This window comes from Bacillus rossius, chromosome 10 (genome assembly GCF_032445375.1).
Source record: "Bacillus rossius redtenbacheri isolate Brsri chromosome 10, Brsri_v3, whole genome shotgun sequence".
Taxonomy (NCBI): domain Eukaryota; kingdom Metazoa; phylum Arthropoda; class Insecta; order Phasmatodea; family Bacillidae; genus Bacillus; species Bacillus rossius.
The window spans coordinates 23,371,614-23,399,586 of NC_086337.1; the positions used below are offsets into that span (position 1 = coordinate 23,371,614).

General features: G+C 41.4%; 1 protein-coding gene across 1 annotated transcript; it reads right to left on the reverse strand.

Annotated features, from left to right (window-relative positions):
• Window positions 1-134: 134 nt before the first annotated feature.
• On the reverse strand, window positions 135-27,973 carry LOC134535848 (probable phosphatase phospho1). The gene is made up of 2 exons (XM_063375182.1): window positions 27,791-27,973; window positions 135-3,727 (listed from the first exon to the last, which is right to left on the reverse strand). Exon 2 carries the CDS (start codon window positions 3,725-3,727, stop codon window positions 2,993-2,995), a length of 735 nt encoding a protein of 244 aa, XP_063231252.1. The 5' UTR covers window positions 27,791-27,973; the 3' UTR covers window positions 135-2,992.

Sequence of the window (27,973 nt, forward strand, 5' to 3'; positions counted from 1 at the left end):
CTAATACCCTCCCAATCAACAATAGGGAGTGACCCCTAACAGTTCTGTATTTTAAAAGCTCAGGAATGTTTTAAAAGAGAACTGGTACGATACTCCCACACTACCCTTCAAGGGCGCATATTGGGAGGGGAACGTTGAGAAATGCCGGCCGCAAGGTCGGAATATATCTGCCTGCTCAAAAAGAGATATCGATAGTCGTACTCATGGCAAAGTTGTAAAATATTTTAGTTTTCGCGATGTTCTCATGCAATTATTTGGTTGCAGTTTGGTAAAATTATCACTAAATGGATACAGTAGTTGAAAACACATATCTTTTTTTGACATTTGCTTTATAATTTTTAATCAAATTACATTTAAAATTAATACTAAAAATATGTTACAAATAATTTCTATACGATGTGTCAATATGGCACCCAAGGTTCGAGTGCATCATATTACCTCAATCACGCGCTACATTACCCAACATCAAATATTGTATTATATGGGTTACTTTATAGTTATTTTTTTTAGTCTTAGATGCCTGGTATTTATATGAGGCATTTTAATAGAGGCTTTTGGTCAGAAAAATCGTTAGTAGAGGCTATTAACGATGTTAAATCTGGGATTTCGATAAGACAGGGTGCGTTGAAGCACGGTATTCCGGATGCTACACTAGTCAGAAAAATGAAAGTGACAAAGCAAAATTAGGATGGCAAATGTTTGAGACAAACTTAGGTAGGTGACCTGCGTTCACTCAGTCAAGAAAATAAACTAACAGTTCATATTTTTCATCTAGCTAATTTATACTATGAATTGACACCTTACGAACTCAGAAAATTAGTGCTCCAATATTCTGAAGATGATAATATTCATAGCAACTTTTCAGGACAGGATTGGTAATACCTTTTCATGGAACAAAACCCTGAAATAAGTCTAAGAAAACCAGAGGGTTCAAGTTTCAACAGAATCACAGCTCTATTAATGAAGCATATTTTAAAACCTATTTTGACAACTTAGAAAATGTTTTGGCGAAAAACAAGTTAACAGAAAATAGTTTTAAACATTGATGAGACAGGAATAATCACAGTTCATTAACTTCCAACACAACTCTGGCCAAAAATTTAAAACATCTTGGGTCAAGAATTTCGTTCGAATACTGTAACAACTATATGTGCATTCAGGGCTTCTGGTACAAATGTACCTCCAAATACATCTCACAGGCTTCGGCTACTTGACATGACCTTTTTCGACCCATTAAAACATTCACTCAACAGGGAAAGTGACTCATTCTCGAAAAATTCAAAAGAAAATCTGAGAATTAAGTAATTTGACTGGTTGAATATTTTTACCATGCGTACTTCAAGCGGCAACAATAGAAAACGCCCGGTCAAGATTCAGAGTAGCGGGAATATTTTCTTTGAACAGGTAAAAGTTTATTGTGAACATTTTTAATATATCAGGGCATTGTTTCAGTTCTCCTCCTGAATGAAAATTTGTGATGAGAATGAAAATGAGAGATAAACACCGCCAGTATTTCCAAATAAATTTCTAGTAACAAATGCAGAAGCACCCAGTTCTTCTTCTATCCCATCCATATCAAACGTTAATAGAAATGTAGAATAAAATTCACCATTAGGCTACCAAAACCTGCATTGATGACTGCAAACTGTTCCAAAGGAAGAAAACCACTATCTAAAATTCTGACAGCAACACGAAACAAAGTGATACTGAATGAAAACCCAGCCAAGGTCAAAGACAGCACCAAAAAAATAACTTAAAAATTAAAATTCAAGTGTGAAAAAATGGTTGAAAAAAGCCAAGAACACCATATTGAAGTCAAAAACCCTTCGAATTTCCATGCCCAATAGAAGGCTCGCTTTTGATTTAGAATCAACTTCAAAAATTCAAGCAGATGAAGCTAGTGTGCAAACTGAAAAATGCAAAGGTAAAGGAAGAATTTTTTGGGGACAGACGTTTGTTTGGTTTGTGGTGAGTTCGGGAAGGACGGTGAAATTTGGCATCGTTGTGTTGATTGTTCTATGTGTTTTCATGACCAGTGCAGAGGGTGAAACAGAGGGTGTGAACTGTAATTGCAGAAATGACAACACCACAATTTTTAGCTGTACGTTTAAATAAAGATACAAGTATTGTTGCATTCAAATTAATTTAAAATGTTTTGCACGAGTATATAAATCTTAGTTTTGGTCAGGCGTTTCACAGTTGTCCTTTAATAATATATTTGTTTTACAACGTTGCAACACCTTATTAAAAAATTATAATTCAACCCAAAATAAGTTTTTATTTTGACAGACATTTTTTAAAATAACCTGAGATTTAATTACTCAAATTTATACAGCAAAATATATTTGTTTGTATATTTTATTTATGGTCTTGAAAAAACCATGCCAGATTATTTAAGTTTTTATTTCCATAGAAGTAATAAAAAATAACTTAAATTTACTATTTTTATTGTCTGCCATATATTACTTCAATCGATTAAAAAATTTAAGACATCGTTCAGTAAATGTTTTTCTTTTATTCCTCCCAATTTTCTGCTGTGCGTCTTAAATCCGAACAAATGTGTCATTTTAACCAAAGCTTAGAATAAATGACGCGATGTAATGGATACAGTTTTTGGACATCCAATAGTACTTATGGTGACATACATACAAGTTTTATATAACTGAGCTGTATTATTATATAGAGTTCACTGGAGGAGTTACAGAGAAAATTATACTTTTAAAATTAATTGTTGGATTTTTTCCAAAGGTGCGCCATATTCCCCAATTTTACGTCAATAATTGTATCCTCCAAGTCACAAATGAAAGAGAACGTACAATAATAAAACGTTCAAACCCTAGAAAACTCTTCAAAGGAAATATCAGTGGTAAGATGTAATTATTATAGTGTGATATTAAGAATAGAGGTTTAAATGCTGCATCGCACATAGTTCGATCAGTGACATTGTATGATGAGGTAGGTGTAGTATTCTCAGTAGTAATTAATTAACAAATTATCCTTCACTCGACGTCAGATGAGATTTGAAGATGCCAATAATGTCTTCCCCGCTGGACCACGGGTGGATGGCAGCTTTAACTTGACCTGGAGGGTTGGAGTCCAGCAGTTCATTCAACTTGTACCCTTCCCTCGGGAAGGCCAGATCCTTCTCGCCCAGCCTGAGGACAGGGCACAGGTCGTTGCTGCCGTCCCCGAAGAAGGCCAGCCTGCCGAAGGACACACCGTCAGCCATCCTGCTCCTGATGTGCTCTTCGAGCACGTGTCCTTTGCAGATGTGCCTGTAGCTCTTGTCGCACCAGTCCTGCCGGTGGTAGGGCTCGATGACGATGTATCCATCGGCGTCGTAGCGCGCCGGGTTGGCGTACACCCTGTCCACGAGCGAGGACACCTCGGACCCAGACAGCCAGTCGTCGACGGCGACCGTCATGAGGTCAGAGATGATGATGACCTCGCAGTCGCGCGACTTGAGCAGCCGGAGGACCGCGTCCAGCCCCGGCACCAGGGGCAGCTTACGGAGGGCCTGGCGGATGTGCTTGGCAGTGATGCCCTTGGACTCCTGCAGGCTCCGGATCATGGTCTGGGTGAAGGACACGGCATCCATCGTTAAGGTGTAGTTGGACTTTACGTTCGGCAGGCTGCGACCCGCGCCCAACTCCACGATGGTCTGCAGACTGTCACCGTTCACGATGGTGTTGTTGAAGTCGAAAGCTGCTAGTATCGGCTTCAGCATCTGTGACAGAAATTTGACCTGGGTTCCATATAATTTGGATTTGAAAAAAAAAACATAATAACCAGTGTACCTCCCACCCACTTCGGCAGCCATTCTTAATCCCTCCTACCAATTTAATCAGCGTCTTCATAGCTCCAGACCACCCCAGAACTCCACACTCCCCCTGCTGCCGTTGAAATGCAAATCCCACCCCTACCTCAGGCCAGCACATCCAACTAGTTGACTATGTTCGCACAGGCCACCACCATGACAACTATTCCCCAACCAGACCTACAAATTCCGCAAGTCAGCCCCTCAAACACCTACCTCCCTCTGGTACCTGCAGCACCCCTTCCCCGACACAACCCCAATCCTGCGCCAAATCACCCCCCGATACCAGCTGTGCAAGATCATGAAGCACATTATTATAGCAAAATCGCCCACCCAGTGGAAAGGCTACTCACTAATATCCCAGAAACCAACATATTGAATCCGAAAAAACTAATTGAGCTTTTGCAGCAATTACTTAAACTACACCAAAAATGCAACTTACTCGATCAATAGGTATTTGAAATAGTTTTCCCCCTTACTCACTCACTTTTGAGTGAACGAACCTAGTTGGCCATAGAAAATAACTTAACCTTTGATCAGTACCACGCAGATATATTAAGTTTTTTATTCCAGCGCGCACGCTCACAAACCTGAGGCTTGATTGGTACAAAAGGCTTCAACGGAAAGACGAATCACTAAGCAAATATGTCGTTGACATTAAGAAGGCCGCTTGAGTCCTTCACCTAGGAGCTTCAGAAAGAAAGAAAGAAATGAATAAACTTAACCCCTCATAGCTTTAGCCTTTCGGGGTTTTCATGTCCTTTTATTTCAGAGGTAATTGTTAATTTCAGTTTCAACTCATAACTAACGGGGATTTTCTTTGTTAACCCGGTGCCTGAGTGCGAGCCCCTGGGCCCCCATGGGCATGGGTGCGGATAACGCTGCACAAGCAGTTGGTAGTCAGCTAACCAAACAGTTGACTGAGCCCCAAAGCCCTTAAGCTCAGTGCTGTTGGCGCATCTTACCAACCTCCCGCCTCATTCTGGGACCCCTCAAAACACCCAGAACACCCAGAATACCCGCAGTCCGGTCAAGAACTTTCCAACCTCTGGTAACTAACCAGGTTACCACTGGAGCCCTTCGTCATCTCCCTGCCGCGACCTTTCTCAGGGCTAGGGAACCCTCCTCCAGGTCTGCCCTAAGCGATAAGGGCACCACTGCCAAGTACGAAGCCGATCTCAAACGTGGTCTTGGGCCATCAGAGAAAAACTCAGCGGGGATCTATTCTCAGCAAAGGACCACCCCGTACTACTACCAATTTCTGTGGGGTCTGGATACCATGTCTGGCCCAGGAGGGACCTAGGTTACCCCCAGTACCTCCACCGGCCCTGTTATATGCCCAATAGAGATACTATTGATTAGAGTTGCCTTTAAGAGCTACTGTTAACCGATTTACTGGTTGGGCAGGGGCTTACAGCCAATGACCCGGGCGCACCAGACATGGTCTTGCAGGCCACTGAAACGGATTTATAGCTAGGGAAAAGGTACACCTTGCGAACTTGGTGCACCAACCGACCCCATTAGAGGGGTTTACAGACCGATCAACACCGGGCTCCCTCCAGACTCCGCATCAGCAGAGCCATTCCATTAGGCTTGGTTTCTTCACTGTGAGACCAGCCTCTTTGGGCTACTACCATGGCTCGACAGTCGTAACCACCCAGAAAGGCTTCTTTTGCATCTGTTGTTGCCTACAGATTCAGCTTTTTTTTTTTTTTTTTTTTTTTTTTTTTTTTTTACCATTTCTGGTACCCAGCCAGATAATTGAGGATACCTGAGGCAGGGATCATCCTGGCAGAGCCACATTTTGCATTACCTTTCAGTAACCCCAGCAGTGCCACGAGGAGGCATGTGGTTGCCATAAGTGCAGGAGAGGCTATAGAGCATCCATGCACCCTTTCCGCGGACTTGTTGGATAATGTCTCTGATACTAGAGCCGGCAACAGCTCCGACACCTCAAACGACAAGTCACCTTCCCCGAAGGGCCAGGCCCAAGGCGCTTCAGAGTGCGAAGTTGTTTCAAACATCCTGGATGGAATTAGTCCTGCAGAGCGATCGCGAGCAGTTTTTCAGACTCGACCACCAACTTTTGCCGAGGGACCGTTTGTGTATTCATGCCGAAAATGTATATTCGCCGACTACCAAAGGAACCGGTACCCGAGTTTCCCTGATAGACACCCCATTCTTTCAGTGTCACAACCACAACAGATAAAGGAAAACATGAACACCAATTTCACAACAAAACAAAATTATTATAGTAATCACCAGAGTGGATATAACCATCACCAGGAACAGATGCCATTTTGTAAATTTTGTAAAAGATCCGGGCATGTAATTGAGGAATGCCTCACAAAATACAGACACAAAAACTATTATTATAACAATAACAAAAAAAAGAGTAACGAGGTGGCCAGTAAGTGGTTTATCTGCGCCACCAAAACAACAATCATCTTCAGGTAATTTATGCAGTGCAATCACGACTTCACGTGCACCGAGAGAATACAGTCACAGATCCAATTACCACCCAAAAGGTAATTAAACTGCAAAGCAACAACAAAAACACACAAAAAATTTAAATGGATTACAAAACTCAAACAAGTATCGTAGAGGGCAAAAACGCAAAAGGCCACAGATTCAAATAATGTAAAAAATTCTACCGATCCTAAGGAACATTGTAAAAATTGCATGAATCCTAAAAATCCAGGCAAGAGAAAGTGTCACAATATTTTTGCAAGTCTACCAACAGTATTACCTTATGCTAGCACCTTGATTGGCAAACACGAAATTCCAGGACTGATTGATACTGGCTCAGTCCGAAGTTTTATTTCAGGAAATCTTTTTCATGTTTTACAAAATGAGAAATTACTTCAGAAAACTGAACCAATAAAGATACAATGTTTCACCGCATCAGAGCAACCATTAAGGTTTAACACAGTAGCCTTCATTAAAATTAAAATTGAGTTATTTTCCTGGACATTTACATTTTTAGTTTCACAGGAATTAGCAAGTGACCTTTTTTTCGGATCTGATTTTTTATCTAAAACAGGCTTAGTAACTGATTTGCAAGCAAGAAATTTCAATTTAAAATTTCATAAATCAATGATTATCCAATTTGTTTCCCCTAAAACTCAGCATCACAGTAATGTTAATGCAATCCAGTCTGAAGTTGAGGATGGATGTGAGTTATCCCTGACACACCTCGACACATAGCAAAGAAAATCAGTGGAAAATATATGTCATATCCTCCCAGATGTTTTGACAAAAAAATTAGGTCGTACTCACTTAGTGCAATATGACATAAAACTTTAGGATAAATCCCCAGTCAGGTGTCACCCTTAACAATTATTAGGCCCCAAAATGGAAATAATGCGCGAACATATACATGACCTATTGGACAAGGATTTAATTGAACCATCGACTTCCAGTTTTTCCTCTCCAGAATTTTTGGTCCCCAAAGGTCCAGGTCACCACTTAGTGGTGGACTTTAGAAAAATTAACTGGCAAACACATAGAAATGGTACCATTACCTGATTTGAATTCAGCTTGCTATTGGTTTAGCAACGCCAAGTATTTTAGCATTTTTGATCTTCATTCGGCCTATCATCAAATACCACTAACTCGGAAGTCAAAACCAATCACCAGCTTTTGCATGCCCAGGAATTTGTATCAATACAAAGTAGTTCCTTTTGGCCTAGCCACAGACGCCCAGGTATTAACTCACCTCCTTGACCAAGGTTTTGGTGATTTAAAATTTAAAGTTGTACAGTATTTAATTACCTTGACGATGTGGTAGTGTATTCTGAATCTTTTGAAGAACATATAGCTCATTTATTTGCAGTTCTCACCCGACTGCGTAAAGCAGGACTAACAGTCAATACAAAGAAAGTTAAGTTTGCAGTTTCCGAAATTTCTTTTCTGGGACACATATAATTTCCAGTAGAGGAGTAACGATTGACCCAAGCCGTACACAGGCCATCGCTGATTTCCAACCACCGAAAGATCCAAAAGAAATTTCTACGCTAAATTTATCCCTAATTTTGCAGAACACGCAGCCCCGTTAAATGCACTTCGAAAGAAAAACACATCATTCAATTGTGGTCCTGAACAAGATAAAGCTTTTAATCATTTAAAACAAGCCATCACCAGCCCACCTGTTCTTCGGATGGCGAATTTCACTGAAACATTCATCCTACAGACAGACGCATCGAGTGTCACCATTGGCGCAGTTCTATCACAAGAGTTCGATAGCCACAGGCAACCAATAGCTTTCGCCTCTCGCACTCTAACTCATCAAGAGAGAAAATCGTCCTCTGTTTATGAACTCGAGTGTCTAGCGGTTGTGTTCGGAATCGACAGATTTCGACATTACCTTGAGCACAGGGAATTTTTATTAAAGGCCGACAATCAGGCCCTTGATTGCCTTTTGGCTCACCCCAAGCAACTAGGAAAACTAGGCAGATGGATAGCAAAAATCTCTTCACTCAAATTTACAATCCAACATATCAAAGGTTCTCAGAATATCGTGGCAAATGCTCTTTCTCGAATGTTCGAGAATCCCTCCAAATCTAATCTTCAGGAGGAACCTCCCGTTTCATGCCACGCCCTCCTCACAGATTTTCCTTTAGCTTTATCAGACTTACAGTTTCAACAAAATTCAGATCTTTACATTTCAGAGATTACTAAGCAAATAAAGTCAGGTTCACTGCCCAAGTATTGTAAGTTTTCAAAACGACTCCTCTACCGACGAACAGCACAATTTAAAACATACAGAATAGCTCTCCCACAAAATTTAAGAGACATGGTATTTAAGTATTATCACAGTTCACCCATTGGAGCACACCTGGGCACATACAAAACAATTGAGGGCATACACTGCCATTTTATTTGGGAATGAATGCACAAAGATATTGGTGAAAGGGTACAATTATGTAAGTTATGCGCCCTGAGTAAACCAGCACAGTTAACACAATTTGTATTTTTACCATCAAATGTGGCCGAAAGGCCTATACAAAACTTATTTATAGATTTTGTCGGCCCCTTTCCCCGATCTAAAAATGGACACACCATGCTTCTCGTAGCTATTGATGCATTTTATAAACTTGTATGGCTAATTCCCCTCCGGCAAGCCACCGCAGAAACTACAATACAAGCATTGCAAAATAACATTTAAAAAATATCAGGCTTACCTTCAATAATCGTGTCAGATAACACACCACTGTTCACATCCAGACTTTTCAAGAATATGTGATTTTCCCATGGCATTCAGCATGTATCCACTTCTCCCTATTAACCACAGCCTTCACATGCAGAACGTTTTAATAGGAACCTCCGATCTGCTTTAATAGTGTATCATGCGAACACGCAGGATAAATGGGATATCAATTTGGTCTGGCTGCAAATGGCATTTAACTATGCCCGACATGAGGGACACAAAACCACACCATTTGAACTCATGTTCACATATAAACCCAACAACCCTCTTTCTAATATCTGGACACTACATGAGCTTCTCCCAGATAACCCTCGCAACATAAAATAGGTCTGGAGAAGAGCACAACATAACCTGAACTTAGCCCACGCGGCAAGCTGGCAGAAATACAATTAGAAACGTTCACCTAATCCATACATGGTAGGTGATATGGTGCTGTGCAAGGCACACCCACAAAGTATGGCTATCGACAAGCGATCTGCCAAACTTGCTTATCGTTGGGGTGGCCTGTGGCATGAATTGGGTGCTTTCTCTACTCCTATTCGAGGAGTTTCATACAAATCTTCGGCATGCCATCCGCAAAAGTCAGTGTTGACAACACACAAAAAACCGTAGGTTCTAATTATAAGTAATAATAATCCATGGTACTAGTTTGTAAGAGTGGTACATTTCAAATATTTTATATTAAGAAAGTTTTAGGTTAAAAAGTTTAATTTTAAGTGGCGCCATTTAGTTTATAAGAGAGTTGTGACACTTAGTTTATAAGAGAATTGTACCACTTAGTTCATAAGAGAGTCGTGACACTTAGTTTATAAGAGAGTCATTACACTTAGTTCAAAAGAGAATTTAGTTCGTAAAGTTCTGTGTAAATCACGAATTACCATGTCACTTAGTTATTGAGGTTGTTTTGTATAATCATGTTACCTAGTAGTATTATAATTTATTTTAAGTAGTTTATCTCAGTCGATTCTGGTACGGAGTAAGTATGAAAGGTTCTCAGACTTCTCATGCTCAGTGTTGGTTTATTACCCTGGCTCCACCTTTCAGTGGGGGAATATGTGCCACTAACTAGTTTTTTGGCACAATTTTAAATTTGAATTTTTAAAAATATTCTGTCACCAGTCATTTTATTTGCATGCTGCAAAAACTTAAACTTGAACCTCCCCCTGTACACTCCAGTTTAATCTTTGTCAGGCCTGCCTCCCCAATTTTTCCCATCCCTAGATCCGATTTTGCTGAGTCTTTGGTGAGTCAGACTGTGTATACTTTTATTCCCGTCTTGGCGCACGAACGTCGCCTGTAATTCGCCTCCGAGCCGTGACAAGAACTGCTATGTCCAGCAAGCTATCATGGTAGGCTGCTTCTAAGACCTCCCCTGACGTGAACACTTCAGGGCATGATCTCGAGTCATTTTCACCAACGTACAGTCACGCCTCCGGGCTCAGTAGAGCCTCGTTCCCACTGTCACACCAGTCTCCACCTACCCCCTTCTCCAAGTTTTCCTGGGAACACTGGATAGAGCACTGACCGGCCACTACCCCCGGCCAGGGTCAGCCTGTCCCAAGGCCACGACTCCAGTCCCAAAAAGTACATGCTCATGCCACCTAGTGGCAGTTTTGCGAATCACTTCCCCTGGGTGTTTGAACGCCCGCTAAACGCCTGCCCTCTGGCGTCTCCCGCAACAACCAGTACCCCGTAGTTCCTTCCCAGGCCACCAGAGTGCTGGCCTAGTCCGCTCCATAAGCCCCATGCCTTAGCTGTCGACTCGGTAGAGTCGACCTCTACTTGGTTCAGACACACCTCAGTAGGTCGCGCTGACATCGGCCAGTACCATTAACTTCGAGATATCGAAGTCAGTATTTCTCGACTAGCCCCTCGGTAATATTCGGAACCTTTCGGTCCGGAAGCCGAAGCCTCCCCTCTTTCTTTTGATTACTTCGCCTTTTAATTACGAGTCGCTGCCGCCCCAAACTTACTGCGCGCCGCGACTCTGAACTGACCACTCCGTATCTCCGGCATCAGGATGTGTCTCCGTTTTTCTTTTAAGATGCAATCAGCTAGACAAGGGATATGATTCCTACAACTTTAGTGATTAACATTTAGTCAGTCCGTGTAGGTCTACCTCGTAGGAGTAGACATGTTTTATTCATCTTAATTTATTCATTTTTTTTAATCATTGAAACGTCCACGACAACCGCGAGTTCGCGAGCTCAGCACCCGGGCTGATCCTGGAAACCATTTCCCTGAATGGTGAGTTTTGACAACCGTTACTCCCCGACCATCATCGTGATTAGAAGGCATTTCCTGCCTATTTTGCCAACTGTATGTGAATAAGTCCTTAACATATGTGTTTCGGATCTGTTCACAGACAGATTCCAAGTACCGGACAGTTTCCAAGAACCGGACAAGTTCCCAAGGACCAGATGCTGTACTGACCACTCCACCCTCGAGCCCTTCCTCCATCAATGGGCACGACTAAGGCGCCCGGACGCCTCGTTAGCAGCATAACTTTGGCCAGCCATCGTCAAACTTCCAGTTCTTCAGTTTTTTAAATCTTTAGAATAACATTAAGCCACGATATTGTAAAAGGAACTGAATCTGTTTATTGTTGCGTATTTTATTTAAATGGTGTTAATGATCAATTACATTGTCTAATAAGGGCCGGCCCATTCTTTTAATAATGTAATTTTAAATCCATTTATTATATATATATATATTTGTTAATCAATTTATAAAAAATCTTACTGTGAAAATAATCAAAAGTAAAATAAAAACAGAGGTACTAATATCTAGAAAAAAATCATTATTTTGCCTTCTGAAAGTAAAAGATCAATTAGACACACTAGTCATCAAAAGAGAGTGAAGTGTAACAAAGTAATAACAGAACTTGGGTTTACTCTGTTTTGACTGAGTGTAACAGCATTTAAGGATTAGGACGCATATTTGGACGCCCAATCAACTCAGTAAGATGCGGTAGAATACGATCGGCACCATATGATAAGATACGATTGGCAGGTTACGTTTGTAATGTTATATAGGATACGATTGACGGGATATGGTTAATATGATCGTTAGAATATGATTAACAGGATACGATAGGATACGATTGGTAGGATATGATTGACAGGTTACGATAGGAACTAGCTTTTTTTAATGGGGTAAAATAAAAAAAAGCTTTAATTACTTTAAGCACTGACACAGAATCGAATCAAGGACGCAAATAAATGAAAAGAAATAAGTTGACAGCGCACTCTAACAATAGAGTGTACAATAAGCGACATTAGTGCTCATAGTGGCAATTATTTAAAACAATGATAGTGGCTTTGCCTCCAACAAACAGGTGCTGCTATTATTAATTCATGGTTACAAAATTAAAACCCTGAATAAGTAACATTTTTATATAAACCTTATTTAATTTTTTATATAAGATACATAACCACAAAGGTAGGTAATGGAATAAAGAACTTACGGGAATGAGGCAGGGAAATGTGGCGCACTCTAGGAACGATTTGGTCATCCAAATGGCAACAATTAGCAGACGAAAACAATATGGCGGCTGTTACGTGTGAATCCATGATGGCGGAATCCAGCAGACGAAAACGAGATGGCGTTCTACAAACCGAGCGAGTTCCGAGAGTTCAGAGGGTGAAGGGAAGTGCGACATCGGCGAAGAGGGTGAGAGACCCCCTCGAGAGTGGCGCGACACGGAGTTCGACTGGATCGTCAGAGTGCGACTGAGTGGCGCGAGACTGTGCGTGTGAGGACAGGCGCGAGGTAAGGGGAGAACCACTTATCGAGCCTAGCTCCAGTGAGGAGTGCGAACTGCGGACTTGACAGACATTTTGTGACTTGAGAATAAACATTTTTAATTACTAGTGATTTGTGATCGAACATTTTGAAGTATAATTATTTATTAGTAATGCAAATATCAATTATTAATAAAAAATTAAGTAAAACCTAATTGTTCTATCCTTTATGAACCCAGTTCTCCCCACATTAATACTAGTAACAATATATATATATATATATATATATATATATATATAGAGCGTGCGCCTTACCTCGTCGGCGCCCGCCGGTTCCTCCCCTCCCCCCCCGCAATTCCCCTTCTGACGTACGCGTGACGTAGGCCCTTCCCCTCCCCAGGGGCCCTATGCTGGAGTTTTAAGTCGTATGCGAGTTGCCAGCCGAGTGGTCTTTTCCGATCGGTTTGATGCTTTGGTATGCACGAACTGTTCCAGTTTACTCGTGTGCGACTCGAGTGTTCGGAATGGAAACCGAGGGGTCCAACTCGAATGAGATAACCATTACGAATGCGAAAAGTCACGAAAACAGTGAAAATGGCGGAGTGGTTGGATGTGTTGGACATTGAAGAGCTTGAATTAGCTGAAATAGAAGCAGCTAGAAACCCTCGTCGATTCCTAGAACGGAAGGATGCGTTTGAACTGGACGACAACAAATTTGTTAAGTTGTTTCGTCTTAACAAGCGGTGTGCTGGAGACCTGATTAGCAGTCTGGAAGAGGTTATGCCGGCACCTTCTCGTACAACTGCACTTTCTGTTGAAACTAAAGTAATTGTTAGCACCTTATAAAAACCAAAGAAGCCCTATTGTTATCTTTATGTGCTTGCTTATGTGTAGTTTCGGTGACAAAACAAATGGTTCGTTAGCTGTCAGAGTGCAATGTTATGCAGAAGGCAGTTATGCCTGTAGTACATTTTTAATATAATTATTGACTGAAGTCAAACACTACAGCACCATTAACACAAAATGGCAGTTTATCCCTCATTGGAGCATACCTGAATTAAGTTACCAGTTACAATAAATAGCTAATCAAAGATAAACATAAGTAAACCCCCTGTTTAAGCATTATACAGGTTTAAATAGGTAGGCCTATTTCAGTTATGTTAAAATGCTTGGTTTGTTCCTGTGACAGTGGTAATAGCCTGGCATATTTAGTTCCAAGTGAACGTCTATGTCTTGTGTGTATCCACATTAAAATTAGCCTATGTAGCCTGCTCCCTAACGCCAAACTGAACATTAATGGTTAGGCCTACATGTTCATTACAATACTGTAAACACAACACTAGTTAAGGCTACTTAGTCTTAATTTTGGTAAATATGTAGAGTAGCGGTATTTGCGTAAAAAAAATGCTAAAAATCCGAAAATAATTTTATTATATGCTCTTTAACTTCTTCTTTTCAATAAACCCGGCGGAGATAAGAAATTCCAAATACTTTAGGAGATATCGAATTTTTAATTTTCATCACAATACCTGTGCTTTCATGCGGCGATCAAAATTGTTGCTTGTTTACGAGTATGAATTCTTTTTTTTCGCGACGTACGTGAACGACTACATCATTTTCTACTAATGGCAAAGGAATTGTACCCGCCTCTAACTTAGGCGAGATTTTAACGTTTCAAATGTTAATGTTTTATTTGTTATTTTGATATTGTTGCGCAAGTAATAAGTAAAAAAAAAATTACATGAGTTCCTACTGTTCATCCTTTGTCCTGGTTTGTTAGGTCAGGTCAACTACATTATAAATACTTTAAAACTGAACAACCATTAAAATTAATTCATATTATTTTTAATGTCAGTTTAGTTTGAAAGTATTTATAATGTAACTGACCTGACCTAATCGACAATTTTAATTAATTAGGTATTCACGAACACACGGCAAAATAAAAAAAATGTTTTGATAAAGAGTTTGTCTTCTTCCTACCGAACACGACAACAAACGAAACGGCGATCGTTGATTGGCCAGTTGGAACACGAGCAGAGTAGCCATCCTGACAAATTCACAGTTCTCTCCGAATTCCCACAATCCACTCGACTTCTCCGTCTCGAAGACTTTTGTGTAAGTCGCATGCGACAAGTAGCACCTCGAGCATAGCAAATGTCGAACACACCAAGTCGTATGCGAGTTCATCACTCTACTCGACTCGAATGGTCTATGAAGTCGAACGATTTCTAGCATCAGGGCCCAGGCCTACTGATTGCTACACTAGTGCCCTGTACATTGGGTATATAGCTCTGGTTTTAGCATTAGCTCGGGCTGTTCTGTTCGGTTTGGCGGTCTTCATCGGTGGTGCTGCGTCGTCGGCCATCCTGACGATTACAAGCTTCATTTTCTGGTCGGTAGCTTACTTTTTGACGTATGGTAATTTGTGTGCATGCGCACTGAAGTTGCGTTAGTTTTGACACTGAGTATCTGATTGCCCTTTGACGGTGGGCGTGGCCGTTGTACTACTTTATAGCTGCGATAGTGATGACTTGCGGGTCCCACTGTATAGCTTGCTGACGTTTTTCGTGTATGCTAATTAGACCCCTTTTTTTTGAACTTGGTCGCGCATTTCCCATCCTTAAGTTTCCGTGCTCAGTTATCCTTGTTACGAAGCTCCACGCCCGGACAGACAGCACGTTTCTTTTGTAATTATAGAATTGTATATATACATATTGATGTGTTCAAGCACTGTTTACTTACGCCCTATTAGAATCAACGGTTTTACTATTTGTTTGAGGGCTCATGTACTCACCCACGTGGGTATTGTAAACTGCTATTGAATGGGCATGCAAGTGTAGGTAATCCCATATGTGTGAATAGTACATATGTATTGCGGTAATCTTATTCTTACGTTATTTCATAATTTGTTTTAAAATTAATGGTGTCATTGTGCCATAGTGCCCTTAAACACACCTCTTTGGAGAAGGTTAAATGTAACGTAACCAAGCCAGTAGTATAGGAATGGGGTTCCGAGATCTGGCTTCTGGCTGTGGTGCCGGTGCCGGTGTCCGCCATCTTGGATTGTGACGTCACGGCGGCCATCTTGGATGAGTGTAACGGGACATAGCGTAACGGGACAAGTTTGACCTTGACCCCGGCGGCCATCTTGGATCCGCCATCTTGGATCCGCCATTTTGGATGACGTCATTGTGTTCTCGAAAATTCCAGCGATGTGTTTTCCGCCATTTTAAATTATGACGTCACCGTTGCAATTTCCGTTACGGCCGCCATCTTTAACTTTTTTATTTATTATCCGATTTTAATGAAATTTTTTTTAAAAAATATAAAAAAATTAATTTAATAAAAGTTTAATAAAATTTTTTTAAAAATCATACATTAACGACACGGAGTTTGGAGTCCTCGGTTCGAACCCGACGAGGTAAAAAAAAATTAAAAATGGCGACAGGCTCCTTCCCCCGTGGTGGGTGCTAGCAGACTGACTCCCACCACTTTTTTTCAAAGCATATATATCGTCATCTAGTATGACGTCATGTCCGCCATCTTGTCTTTGATGCTGGAAGCCATCATCAATGTATCGTCGGCGAGAGTGCGCTGACGTCATGTTAGTTTAGTTCTTATCCGCTAGAGTGCAGTAATCATTTATTACTGTGACACCCGCCATCTTGAAATTTGGCCGCCATCTTGAAAATCCGTAATTATTTAGCTAGAAATTCGGGAAAAGTTCCAAAATTCATTAAATAAATCACTCATTAATTTACATATCGATTCGATCGATTCCCGTCCTCGGTTCGATACCCGATCGATGCAATAATGTTTAATTTTATGAAAAAATAATAAATTCAATAAACCATGTTAAACTTTTGTAAAGAGACTTTAAATCCTCTACTACCATCATCCTATCAGACGTCAAGACTTCCATATTGGAAATTCGTAATTTTAATGCTAGAGATTCGGGAAAAAGTTCAAAATCCATTAAATAAATTTGTAATCTATATACTGACTGATTAGATCGACTAAGGTCCTTGGTTCGATCCCTGGATGATACAAAACAACATTAATATTTTAAAAAAGTACCACTAAAGTGTAAGGTTTGAGAAAATAAAAAACACCGCAAGTTCTTTTAAAAAAAACTTTTATTACATACATACTACACTACTACAAGTACAAAAAAAAATACACTGACAAATTACTAAAGTTTTTTGGATTTCTCGATTTCCGCATCAGCCACCCACGAATTAAAGCGAGGTGGAAAGCCCCACCACTTGACATAGGACCGTCCATTTCTTCGTTTTATAATCTTCTCCACCAAGTACGTATCGGGATACAATGTAGGCTGAATCTCTTCGGCATAGAAGCCTCCATGGATAGGTTTGTGGTCCAAATCTTCGAGGTAGTAGGTCCTAGGCTCTGATTCACGAACATGTGTCACACGGAAAAGTTCGGGACTCCAGTTTGCAGTGAAACCTTTCTCGAAGATACCTTTCTGCTTGGAGATTCGCACAATGTCACCGACGTTAGCTTTACGCTTTCGTGGATCTTTCTTCTTCGTGTTGGAAAACACTGTTTGAAGCAAGCGATTGTCCGTTACGTCCTTTGGCTTCATTTTCGTGGTAGAATGCACCGTGGAATTATACTCGCTTATTAGTTTCGGCAAGATGTCAAGCCACTTGTAATTTCCGTTAGCCGTGAACTGTCGCCACATCTTGGAACGCAAAGTTCTGTTAAACCTTTCGACAACGGAGGCTTTGACGTTACTAAATGTAGAGTAGTGTTTGATGCCATACTTCTTCATCAAAGCCTTGAAGGTTGCATTGTAGAATTCTTTCCCGAGGTCCGTTTGCAGGTGCGACGGTACACGTCCATCACGCAAAATACTGTTCATGGCCTTGGCTACGTCAGCTGCAGTCTTTGATTTGACAGGTCTAGCCCAAGCGAACTTGCTATAAACATCGATGACTGTCAACATGTACTTGAAACCTTTATTCAATCGGGAATACGGTATCATCTCAACAAGGTCCGCCTGGAATAAATCGTCAATTCCACGAACTATGACTTTGCGACGAAGATATTTCCGTCTAGCAGGAGCATGAAGTTCGCGAGCGATTCCGGTTCGACTCATTGTATGTAGCCGGCTTCCCTCAGTTCTTCAAGTATGGAGACTATTTCGTTGATGTGCGAATAGTTTCCTACGCTAAGCGAAGCATGTAGAATTCTAAGGCGATCAACTAATTCATTAGGGTCGTCCCAATATACATAGTCAAATATCTGACCACTTTCTAGCTTTTTTAAACCTACGCCATGTATTGTTAGTTCACTGAAGAGATTAGCGAGAATGTCGATTTTTTCATGATCTACGTCTTTATATACACCACTATCTGGATCGTTATCGCGAAAATGTGCGTTGGTTAGCTCTAGCAGTTTTTTGTACTCTTGTAAGTCTTTGTGAGAATATCCTTTAGGCTCCCTGCGAAACAGCAATTCGTACAGACCCGGAGTCCCGCGCGTGTTGTACTCTGCTACGCGTACGATGTTTCCTGGTAGAAAGTCTATTTCTTTAGCACCGAGGAACCACTTATTATATTTTCTGTACACTCCGTAGGTCGTGTCATTATTCCGGCTCGTAAACGATATCAGGTATGGTCGGACCATTGCATTAACTTGATGTCCCTTTTTCGGTATTTTTTTCTTGTGCTTGGTCTCTGTACTTGTTAAGTCCTCTTCTTCTCGATCCCGTTCATACTTTCTCTTCTTTACAGTCGGCATTTCATCTTCAACTTCTGTCTTCACAATGATGGCTGGTTCTTCCTTGTTTTTAAGTTCGTCGAGGCGACTAGTGATTGGTTTAAATATCTCCTCATTTTCCATCTCACGTGCAAGTCTGGTTCGTCTAGCAAGTAAATATTTTTCACGAACAGACTGTATAGCTCGATGAAGGTCACTGGCCAGGTCCGACATTGTACTGGCTGAAAACTTATTGCAATACCTCCTTATATACTTTTTTATTCGATCGCAGAAACTTCTTTCTTGTGTTTGGCTAAATCTGAATTTGTTGGCAAGTGAGATAGTGATGCTTTCAGACTACTTTGAAAAGTTCTCAGATCGTCACGTCTTTGAGCATTCGATACTTCGATCATGTCGCGAATGCGAGAATCCGAGGCTTCCACACGCTGGTCGATGGCAACGAGATACTCTAGTAATTCGTTTTTCACACTTTCCACCTTTTGAGCCAGTAGCGAAATGTATTTGCGGATATCGCTGTCATGAGACTTGAGAGCAGTACGTAAGTCTCGACTGCTGCGTCCAAATTTAGAAATGCTATGACTCATGTTTGGCGATAAACTGTTCGAAACCTCGTCTGTACCTGCCCTTATATAGCGGCCAGTCCTTTACGATGACCAGAAATCCGTGCTCGTGTTTCCAACACAAGGAGCACATGTCTTTGAATTCCTGGAACGTCATGTCGGTGTTTACGTGATCATCATAAGCGTGGCGTAAATTAAGTTCGTCCATGCGAAACAAAACTATGACATTTGCGTTGTCTCGTAGGAGATGTTTTGGAATACGACTGTACGTCTGACACAGGTAAACGCAGTCTACCTTGGCGTGTCTGCCCATGGAAAAGTACTCTTGTATTATGCCTTGTTTCTCGCACATTACATCGTCGAAAACAAACACGGAATTGGCTTTTGCTTCGCTTGGAGGTACAACATCGGTATTATCGCTAAACGGAAAATACTCCAGACCATCCACAGATCGTAGAACAGTTGCTAGGCGCTGGTACTTTGGCTGTTGCAACGACTTGGAATACAAATAGACGTTCTCGAACCGAAGACCGTTTGGCTCCTCCAGTAAACTCAGTAAAACACACGTCTTGCCACAGTTTGACGGGCCCGCCATTATGCAACGTACGGCAGAAGGCAACAGTAAGCCATGTCGTGATTCACGTGCACTAAATACATCGTCTTGCGTAATGCGCACGGGAAAACACACGTCTTGCTTGACGACCTGCATTGTACTAAAGTATTTGTATAAAAGAAGCGTATTTATACTTTCTGGTCAGTTGTGCGTAATGACTCGAAGAGGTAAGAACAAAAAACACATCGGCGCGGGGCTCGTAAACTCGCTGATAAACAACCTACCATTCGAGCTACACATTCCCGGCTACAGATTCTGCGGCCCCGGCACGAAACTAGCGAAAAGGTTAGCTCGCGGTGACGTGGGCATTAATTCACTCGACGAAAAGTGCAAGCAGCACGATATCGCATATTCATTAAGCAAGGACCTGGAATCCAGACACCGGGCCGACGAGATATTGGCACAGGAAGCCGAAGATATAAGCAAATCGTCGAACGCGGGACTAGGAGAGAAAATCGCAGCGTGGGGCGTATCTAAAATCATGAAGGCAAAGACGAAATTAGGACTGGGTGCTCGTCGAGCCAGCTCCATCAAGTCAAAGACTAACTCACGCAAGACCAAACGCAAGATCGGTGCAGGCGTGCAAAAAACCAAGCAAAAATTACAGACTCTCGACAAGAAGATTATAGGAGGATTTCTTCCTTTGCTTTTGCCTGCATTGGGTGCTCTCGGCGGCCTTATCGGTGCAACGAGCGGTATAGTGCGGGCAGTCAACACTTCGAAGAATGAGCGCAAGCAGTTAAAAGAAGCACAGCGACACAATGCCAGCATGGAAGCCATTGCCATCGGTAAAAAAAACGGCGCAGGACTGTACTTGCAACCTCACAAGACAGGACGAGGCATGAGGAAGAAACGAATGAAAAAATCCTAAGTTCATTGCCGAAACGACCACTCACCAACGTAGATTTAATAAAGTACGCACGCAAACTGCAAATACCAAATTTCCGCGGCGTGTTTATGCGAGACACTTTGCCCAGCAAGCCAAAGACACGTGAGTGCGCCATAATTAATTTAGACACGTCGACGGGTCGCGGCACGCACTGGGTGGCGTACATAAAGTCTGGAAAAATGGCCGAGTACTACGATAGTTTTGGAAATTTACGGCCTCCGCCAGAACTGCGACAGTACCTGGGTCGGTCCACTACATTGTTTTACAATTACGAAACGGAACAGAAGCCTAATCAAACAAACTGCGGACACTTGTGTCTTCGCTTTTTAACAAACAAAAATTAGCTGACAAATAAAAATTGCTACTTAAAGGTTGTGCAGTGATGATAATTTATTAGTCATGTCGATAACACTTACCTTGACAGGTCACGCATCTGAGCTGCGGGCGGTTCATTTCCCGCCTCTGGATTTAGACGGGGAATGGTGTATCGGACTCGTAGATTTTCAAACGTATAATGCCATACCTAATATCGACGAAGAAAATTGCAAGATCTGCTTCCTGAAAAGCGATGGGACCGCTCATGAAATACGGTTACCTGTTGGATCTTACGAAATTGACGACATTGCAAATTACATCAGGGATATGTTACCACAGGATGTAGACTTTCAACTGCGTGGAAATCCAAACACTCAAAAAAGCATTCTAACATGCAGTGAAAATGTCGACTTTACGAAACCTGGCACCATAGGTACGATGCTCGGATTCGAATCAAAGGTTTATGATACGGGAAGAACGTACGAATCTACACGCGTAGTAAACATTTTGCCTGTTAATGTCATAAGAATAAACTGTAATTTGGCAAGTGGAACGTATCTCAACGGAAGACTAAGCAACATGCTGCACGAGTTTTCGCCGATGGTCCCGCCAGGATATAAACTGGTAGAAGTACCGCAAAGTATCATTTACGTTCCAGTCGTCGTGAAGTGCGCACACGAAGTCGTCGTCCGAATCGTTGACCAGCGAGGACGATTGGTGAATTTTCAAGACGAAGAAATTACATTACGTCTGCACTTGAAGCGATGGGCATAAAGTTTGTAACACCGAACAGTTATAAAAGAAATCGTATTGCCGTGAATAAGAACAGTTCTCTACCAGACATCGGTGCATTAACACCTGACAACATAAAGTATCTTCTCAGTATTGGGCAAGTGCCGAATAAATATGGAAGACGAAATCCTCAACGTGGAAGATCCGGTCATTTTTGATGACAGCATTACGAAAATGGAATTGCACGAGTACCAGCCTTTCCTGCTCGGACCGTACGCACTACCATCGGAAGTACGCATTGCTGTACAGCACCAAGATATTTGTACTTTACCTTCGCAGTCATTTCTACGTATAAGAGGCACGCTGACAAAAGCGGATGGTACGCACCCGACAACGACATCAATATCCTGCAATGGTATTCTTCACCTAATCGAGCGCATTACATATGTACTCAATGGCGTCGAGGTAGACCAGACGAGAGATGTAGGCATAACATCTGCTATGAAAAGTTACCTTTCGCTCACGCCAAATGAACTGTCTGCTGCAAAGATGGCCGGTTGGGCTCTCGAGGATGAATATAAGCTTCCGGTTTATGCCGAAGGGAAGTTCGAAGTTTGTGTTCCTCTGTCCATGCTTCTCGGATTCGCTGAGGACTACAAGCATATAATCATTAATTCGAAACAAGAGCTCGTACTGCTTCTAGCCAACACGCACATTAATGCAATTGTCGCCGCTGCAGAAAACCCTCAAGATGTCTCGCTAACACTACAGTCTATCGAGTGGATGCTGCCCCACATCCAAGTGAGCACCGTTGAACGAGTCAATATGTTGAAGAACATAGAAAATGGCAAGAACTTCGATGTGCCATTCCGATCCTGGAGCCTGGAAACTTATCCTGGCTTGCCTCATAGTCAGCGTATCAATTGGATAGTAAAGTCCAGCTTCGCTACGGAAAAACCAAGATACATCATCGTCGGGCTTCAGACCGGAAGACAGCTCAATGCAGGAGTAAGTCGCTCCGTATTCGATAACTGTCAAATACGCAATGTAAAAATATTTTTAAACAGCGAAAGTTATCCGTACGTTGACATGAACATGGATTTTGAAAGTGGAAGATTCCTTCTAGCATATCAAATGTATGCCAAGTTTCAGCAAGCTTACTATGGGCGGAGACAGTCACCGATACTGAGTCCCGACAGTTTCAAGAACAAGGCACCGTTAATGGTGTTTGACGTTTCCAAACAGGATGATCGAATAAATTCAAACATCATCGACTGTAGGATCGAGATAACGACTAGCGGAAATATTCCACCAAACACCTATGCTTTTTGTCTGATACTTCACGATCGGCTTGCTTCGTACAATTGTCGAGACAAACTTGTGAAAATTCTGACATAAATACTGTTTCGTTTTCGATGATAATTTAGTTACGACCGAGCATTGCTAGCGACAAGATGTACTGCAACCTGCAAGGTTTCCAGAGTCAAAATGGATTCGTGCTCAAGGAAATTGCCGTCACTCACGACGGCCGGACTCGAACCCGCAGCTTCCGACCTCCGTATCCGTGGAAACTACTAGACGAAAAAAGCAAACGGTCGAACGAATGGCTATGTAAATACTACCATGGCCTGGAGTGGGACGAAGGAAAAATTCCGTACCACCAAGTGAAAAACACTATTGGAGATTTACTAGTTCAAAACGAAATAATCTACGTTGCCGGACCTGAACAGAAGAAATGGCTGAGCAAGTTGTGTGACGACGGAGCAGCTGACATCGTAGATATACAGACCGACTACGGCTGTCCTTCCCTGCGCAAGCTTAGTGCAATATACGACATGCAGCCATGTGACAAGTTTGAACGTGTCTATGCCTGTACAAACTCGCAGTTAATGCAGAAATGGCACACACAATGTTAGTAGGAGCCTGCATATATAAATGTCGTACCTACGTACGTGTCTTCAGTTGACGTTCGACCTGCAAGAAGATGTTTACGTTTCATCCTGCTAACGTGTACGTGAGCGCAAGACCTAGCTTCAGCAGTGTCGAGTACAGCTACTGGGATTCCGGGTATCTACGTACATATACAGAAACCTGTGATGGAGGCGCTCAGCATTGGCGGTTTGCGCACTTTCCTGTGTCCTACGAACCGACTCAGCAGCTGGTAGATTGTTGCGAACCTGGAAACTGTGCCGTCTATCACATGAGACCACACACAATCCTTCCTGCTAGCATCGCTGAGGTAGTCGCCTCGTCTGCATGTGCAACACCAAACATGAGCGTGTTGCAACCTGTTGCGACCTGTGATGCTTCTACGCAGACGCCTAAACGGTGTGTGTCTCGTCGTCGCAGTTCAGACAGTGAATCTGTCCCAATTAGCACTGAGCCAAAGCCCAGGCGTAGACGTGGTCACAGACGTCACCAACCATGTCTTGTCGGAGTTGTCAACGTCGCAGAAGATGACCAGCTGGAAACCTGTGTTCCTGATCCTGTGGCCTGCGAACCAGTTGGAACCGGAGTCGACGAACCAGTTGGAACCGGAGTCGACAAACCAGTTGGAACCGGAGTCGACGTGTCAGTTCGTGCGGCATTAAAGACTTTGCTTGTGAAAATGCTTGATTCCTTAACCTAATATGTATTTGTGAATTTTTTGTAAATAAATGTGTAAAACTAGAACTCGTGTGTATTTATTTCTACAATTTTTAGGTACCTAATAAAAATTTTTAAATACAGACAATATTTTGACTCATGTAGTATACCAGAAGACCACAGGTATATAAGCGAGGTTCAGACGACTGGACCCGCAGTTCACCTCTGGCCGCGGTGCAGTACGGACGTGCTCTCTCCATTAAGTTTCGTGAGATTTAGTTATGTCGACCGGAATAGACTGTTTACCGACAGCAGCGGACACCTCGATGACAGCAACGATGATGGAGTCGGAGATCCCGATACCGACTGCAGAGGAGACCACGACAGCGGTGGAGATCCCGATACCAACTGCAAAGGAGACAACGATACGTGCTGTTCCATCATCAGCTGAAGTTTCACCATCTGCATTCCAGACTTCAATTCATGAAGAGTGTACATTGCGTCAATGCAAATATTGTGACGCATCATTTACTAGAACTTCAAATGCGCGCAGACATGAAAGGAGCAGCTGTCAGAATAATGCTCAAAGAATACTGTTTCAGTGTATAAAATGTAATAAACTAATTTCACGTCTCGACAGCTTACATCATCATTATAAAAAATGCTCCGAGAAAGTTTAGTTCACGTTTAATGAACAAGGTTATTGTTTCGGCTCATGTGTTGTACCGGCTAATGAGACTATATAAGTGATATGGACTTCAGTCCGTCTCTGGCTGCGGTGATGACTGGATCGGATAGACATTTAAAGTCATGTAAAAGGCTTAGTCCGTACAATAAGAAGACTGTTTCAATCGAGAAATCCAAAAAGGCTTTATTAATTTGTCAGTGTATTTTTTTTTGTACTTGTAGTAGTGTAGTATGTATGTAATACAAGTTTTTTTTAAAAGAACTTGCGGTGTTTTTTATTTTCTCAAACCTTACACTTTAGTGGTACTTTTTTAAAATATTAATGTTGTTTTGTATCATCCAGGGATCGAACCAAGGACCTTAGTCGATCTAATCAGTCAGTATATAGATTACAAATTTATTTAATGAATTTTGAACTTTTTCCCGAATCTCTAGCATTAAAATTACGAATTTCCAATATGGAAGTCTTGACGTCTGATAGGATGATGGTAGTAGAGGATTTAAAGTCTCTTTACGAAAGTTTAACATGGTTTATTGAATTTATTATTTTTTCATAAAATTAAACATTATTGCATCGATCGGGTATCGAACCGAGGACGGGAATCGATCGAATCGATATGTAAATTAATGAGTGATTTATTTAATGAATTTTGGAACTTTTCCCGAATTTCTAGCTAAATAATTACGGATTTTCAAGATGGCGGCCAAATTTCAAGATGGCGGGTGTCACAGTAATAAATGATTACTGCACTCTAGCGGATAAGAACTAAACTAACATGACGTCAGCGCACTCTCGCCGACGATACATTGATGATGGCTTCCAGCATCAAAGACAAGATGGCGGACATGACGTCATACTAGATGACGATATATATGCTTTGAAAAAAAGTGGTGGGAGTCAGTCTGCTAGCACCCACCACGGGGGAAGGAGCCTGTCGCCATTTTTAATTTTTTTTTGACCTCGTCGGGTTCGAACCGAGGACTCCAAACTCCGTGTCCTTAATGTATGATTTTTTAAAAAAATTTATTAAACTTTTATTAAATTAATTTTTTTATATTTTTTAAAAAAAATTTCATTAAAATCGGATAATAAATAAAAAAGTTAAAGATGGCGGCCGTAACGGAAATTGCAACGGTGACGTCATAATTCAAAATGGCGGAAAACACATCGCCGGAATTTTCGAGAACACAATGACGTCATCCAAAATGTCGGATCCAAGATGGCGGATCCAAGATGGCCGCCGGGGTCAAGGTCAAACTTGTCCCGTTACGCTATGTCCCGTTACACTCATCCAAGATGGCCGCCGTGACGTCACAATCCAAGATGGCGGACACCGGCACCGGCACCACAGCCAGAAGCCAGATCTCGGAACCCCATTCCTATACTACTCAAGCCTCTTGGCACTTACAGGATCATGTATGCGTCGTCTTTTTCTTATGTGCTATAAAGGTTCTTATTATAGTGTCCTTTTGTCAGAATATTAAAGGATTGTATAATACATTTATTTACGCATATATATCATCTTGTTAGCATCTGTACTACTTATATTTTTGAATATGATTTTATTGGATTCTAATTATTTGAATAGATTTGATACTATATTTTTTTGTAATTTTGCCTTTTGCTTTCTTGTTCACGATTAGTTTACCACACATTACGCTCTGTGTGCCCCTAACAGAAGGGGTTATTTGTCTTTACGCTCTGTTGGTATAGTGCTGAGGTTGAGGTGGAGTGTACCTTGCCTGCCCCCACCACGATACTTCAATATATACATATTCTTTAGTGGATTCATGCAATGGGAAATTTTGTTAAATGCAATTTTTTGGACATACGACATTGCAGTTTTGCACTGTTTGTCATGAAAATATTTCGAAATAAATAAAAATTATGAACATAAAATAAATTGGTTGTCTGTAAAGTCGGTTTACGGACGATAGTTTAACGTGACAACGTCATAACAAAACATTGATGAAATTATTGCATACTTTTATGAATAAAATTGAATCATTTTTATTTTAATAATAAAAGAATAAATACTTGAAATTATACTAGTAATCAGATTTTAAAAATGCAAGAATAATTAACCTTTATTGCCGAAATTGTTGTTGTAATAAGCAATGAAAACCACATTAACTTTTCAATTCACTTTATGAACAGTCGACGAAACAGTTCACGTGTAGATGACTAGTAATTAATTTTAAAAATTGGTTGTCTGTAAAGTTGGTTTACGGACGATAGTTTAACGTGACAACGTCATAACAAAACATTGATGAAATGATTGCATACTTTTATGAATAAAATTGAATAATTTTTTTGAACTATCACTATTTATATGGATACAAAGAATGAGTGAAATGAAATCTACAATTTAATTGTTAAATTTACTTTTATTTTCACTCATTAATTCAAATATGTTTATTACTTTAACGAAGAGATTATTTTAACAATAACTTTTATACATGTTTGCTATTTAACTTCTTCCAATCTGTGTTATTCTGTTAAGGATATGACGATTATAGGAAAAGTAGGAAACGAATGGGAGTGTTTCAAGTTTAATGTGCCTGGAAAAAGTCAAATAGATGGTTGTTCCAATCGAGTGGAAGAGAGATATATGCGGCGTAAGCGTACAATGAGCTTAACGGGACAACGTGTAACGGGACAATGAGCGCAACGGGACAATGAGTCATCCTTTTTTGTGTGTGCAGCCGGCTTTCATCGATTTACTAGACGTTGTCACGTCAAAAAATATACTACGACGAAACGATAAATTCCACAGCAACCACAATACTGATCGTGTGCGGGAAAGCCTTCATTCTGTTCGGTCCGAGCGGTCAGAGCTGGTAGCTGGAATGGTCCTCTCACACTAGACGCGACGAGCGCGCAATGGGCTCACCTTGTACAGTTGCGCAGCAGCTCGCCTCGACAGCACCTCTCGCGTGCTGGTGGCCCGGGCGACTGAAGCCCGGGCGAGAACGTAACCACAATAAAAAAAAAAAATACGCGTTAAACCCTCCACTTACGCGGCTCTTCAAGGTCGCATCTCTCACCCGATTTGATGGCCGTCGTCCGAAACCGC

Excerpts from the sequence above, each read along its gene's own strand:
- LOC134535848 (XM_063375182.1), bottom strand. The coding sequence starts at position 3,727 with ATGCTGAAGCCGATACTAGCAGCTTTCGACTTCAACAACACCATCGTG.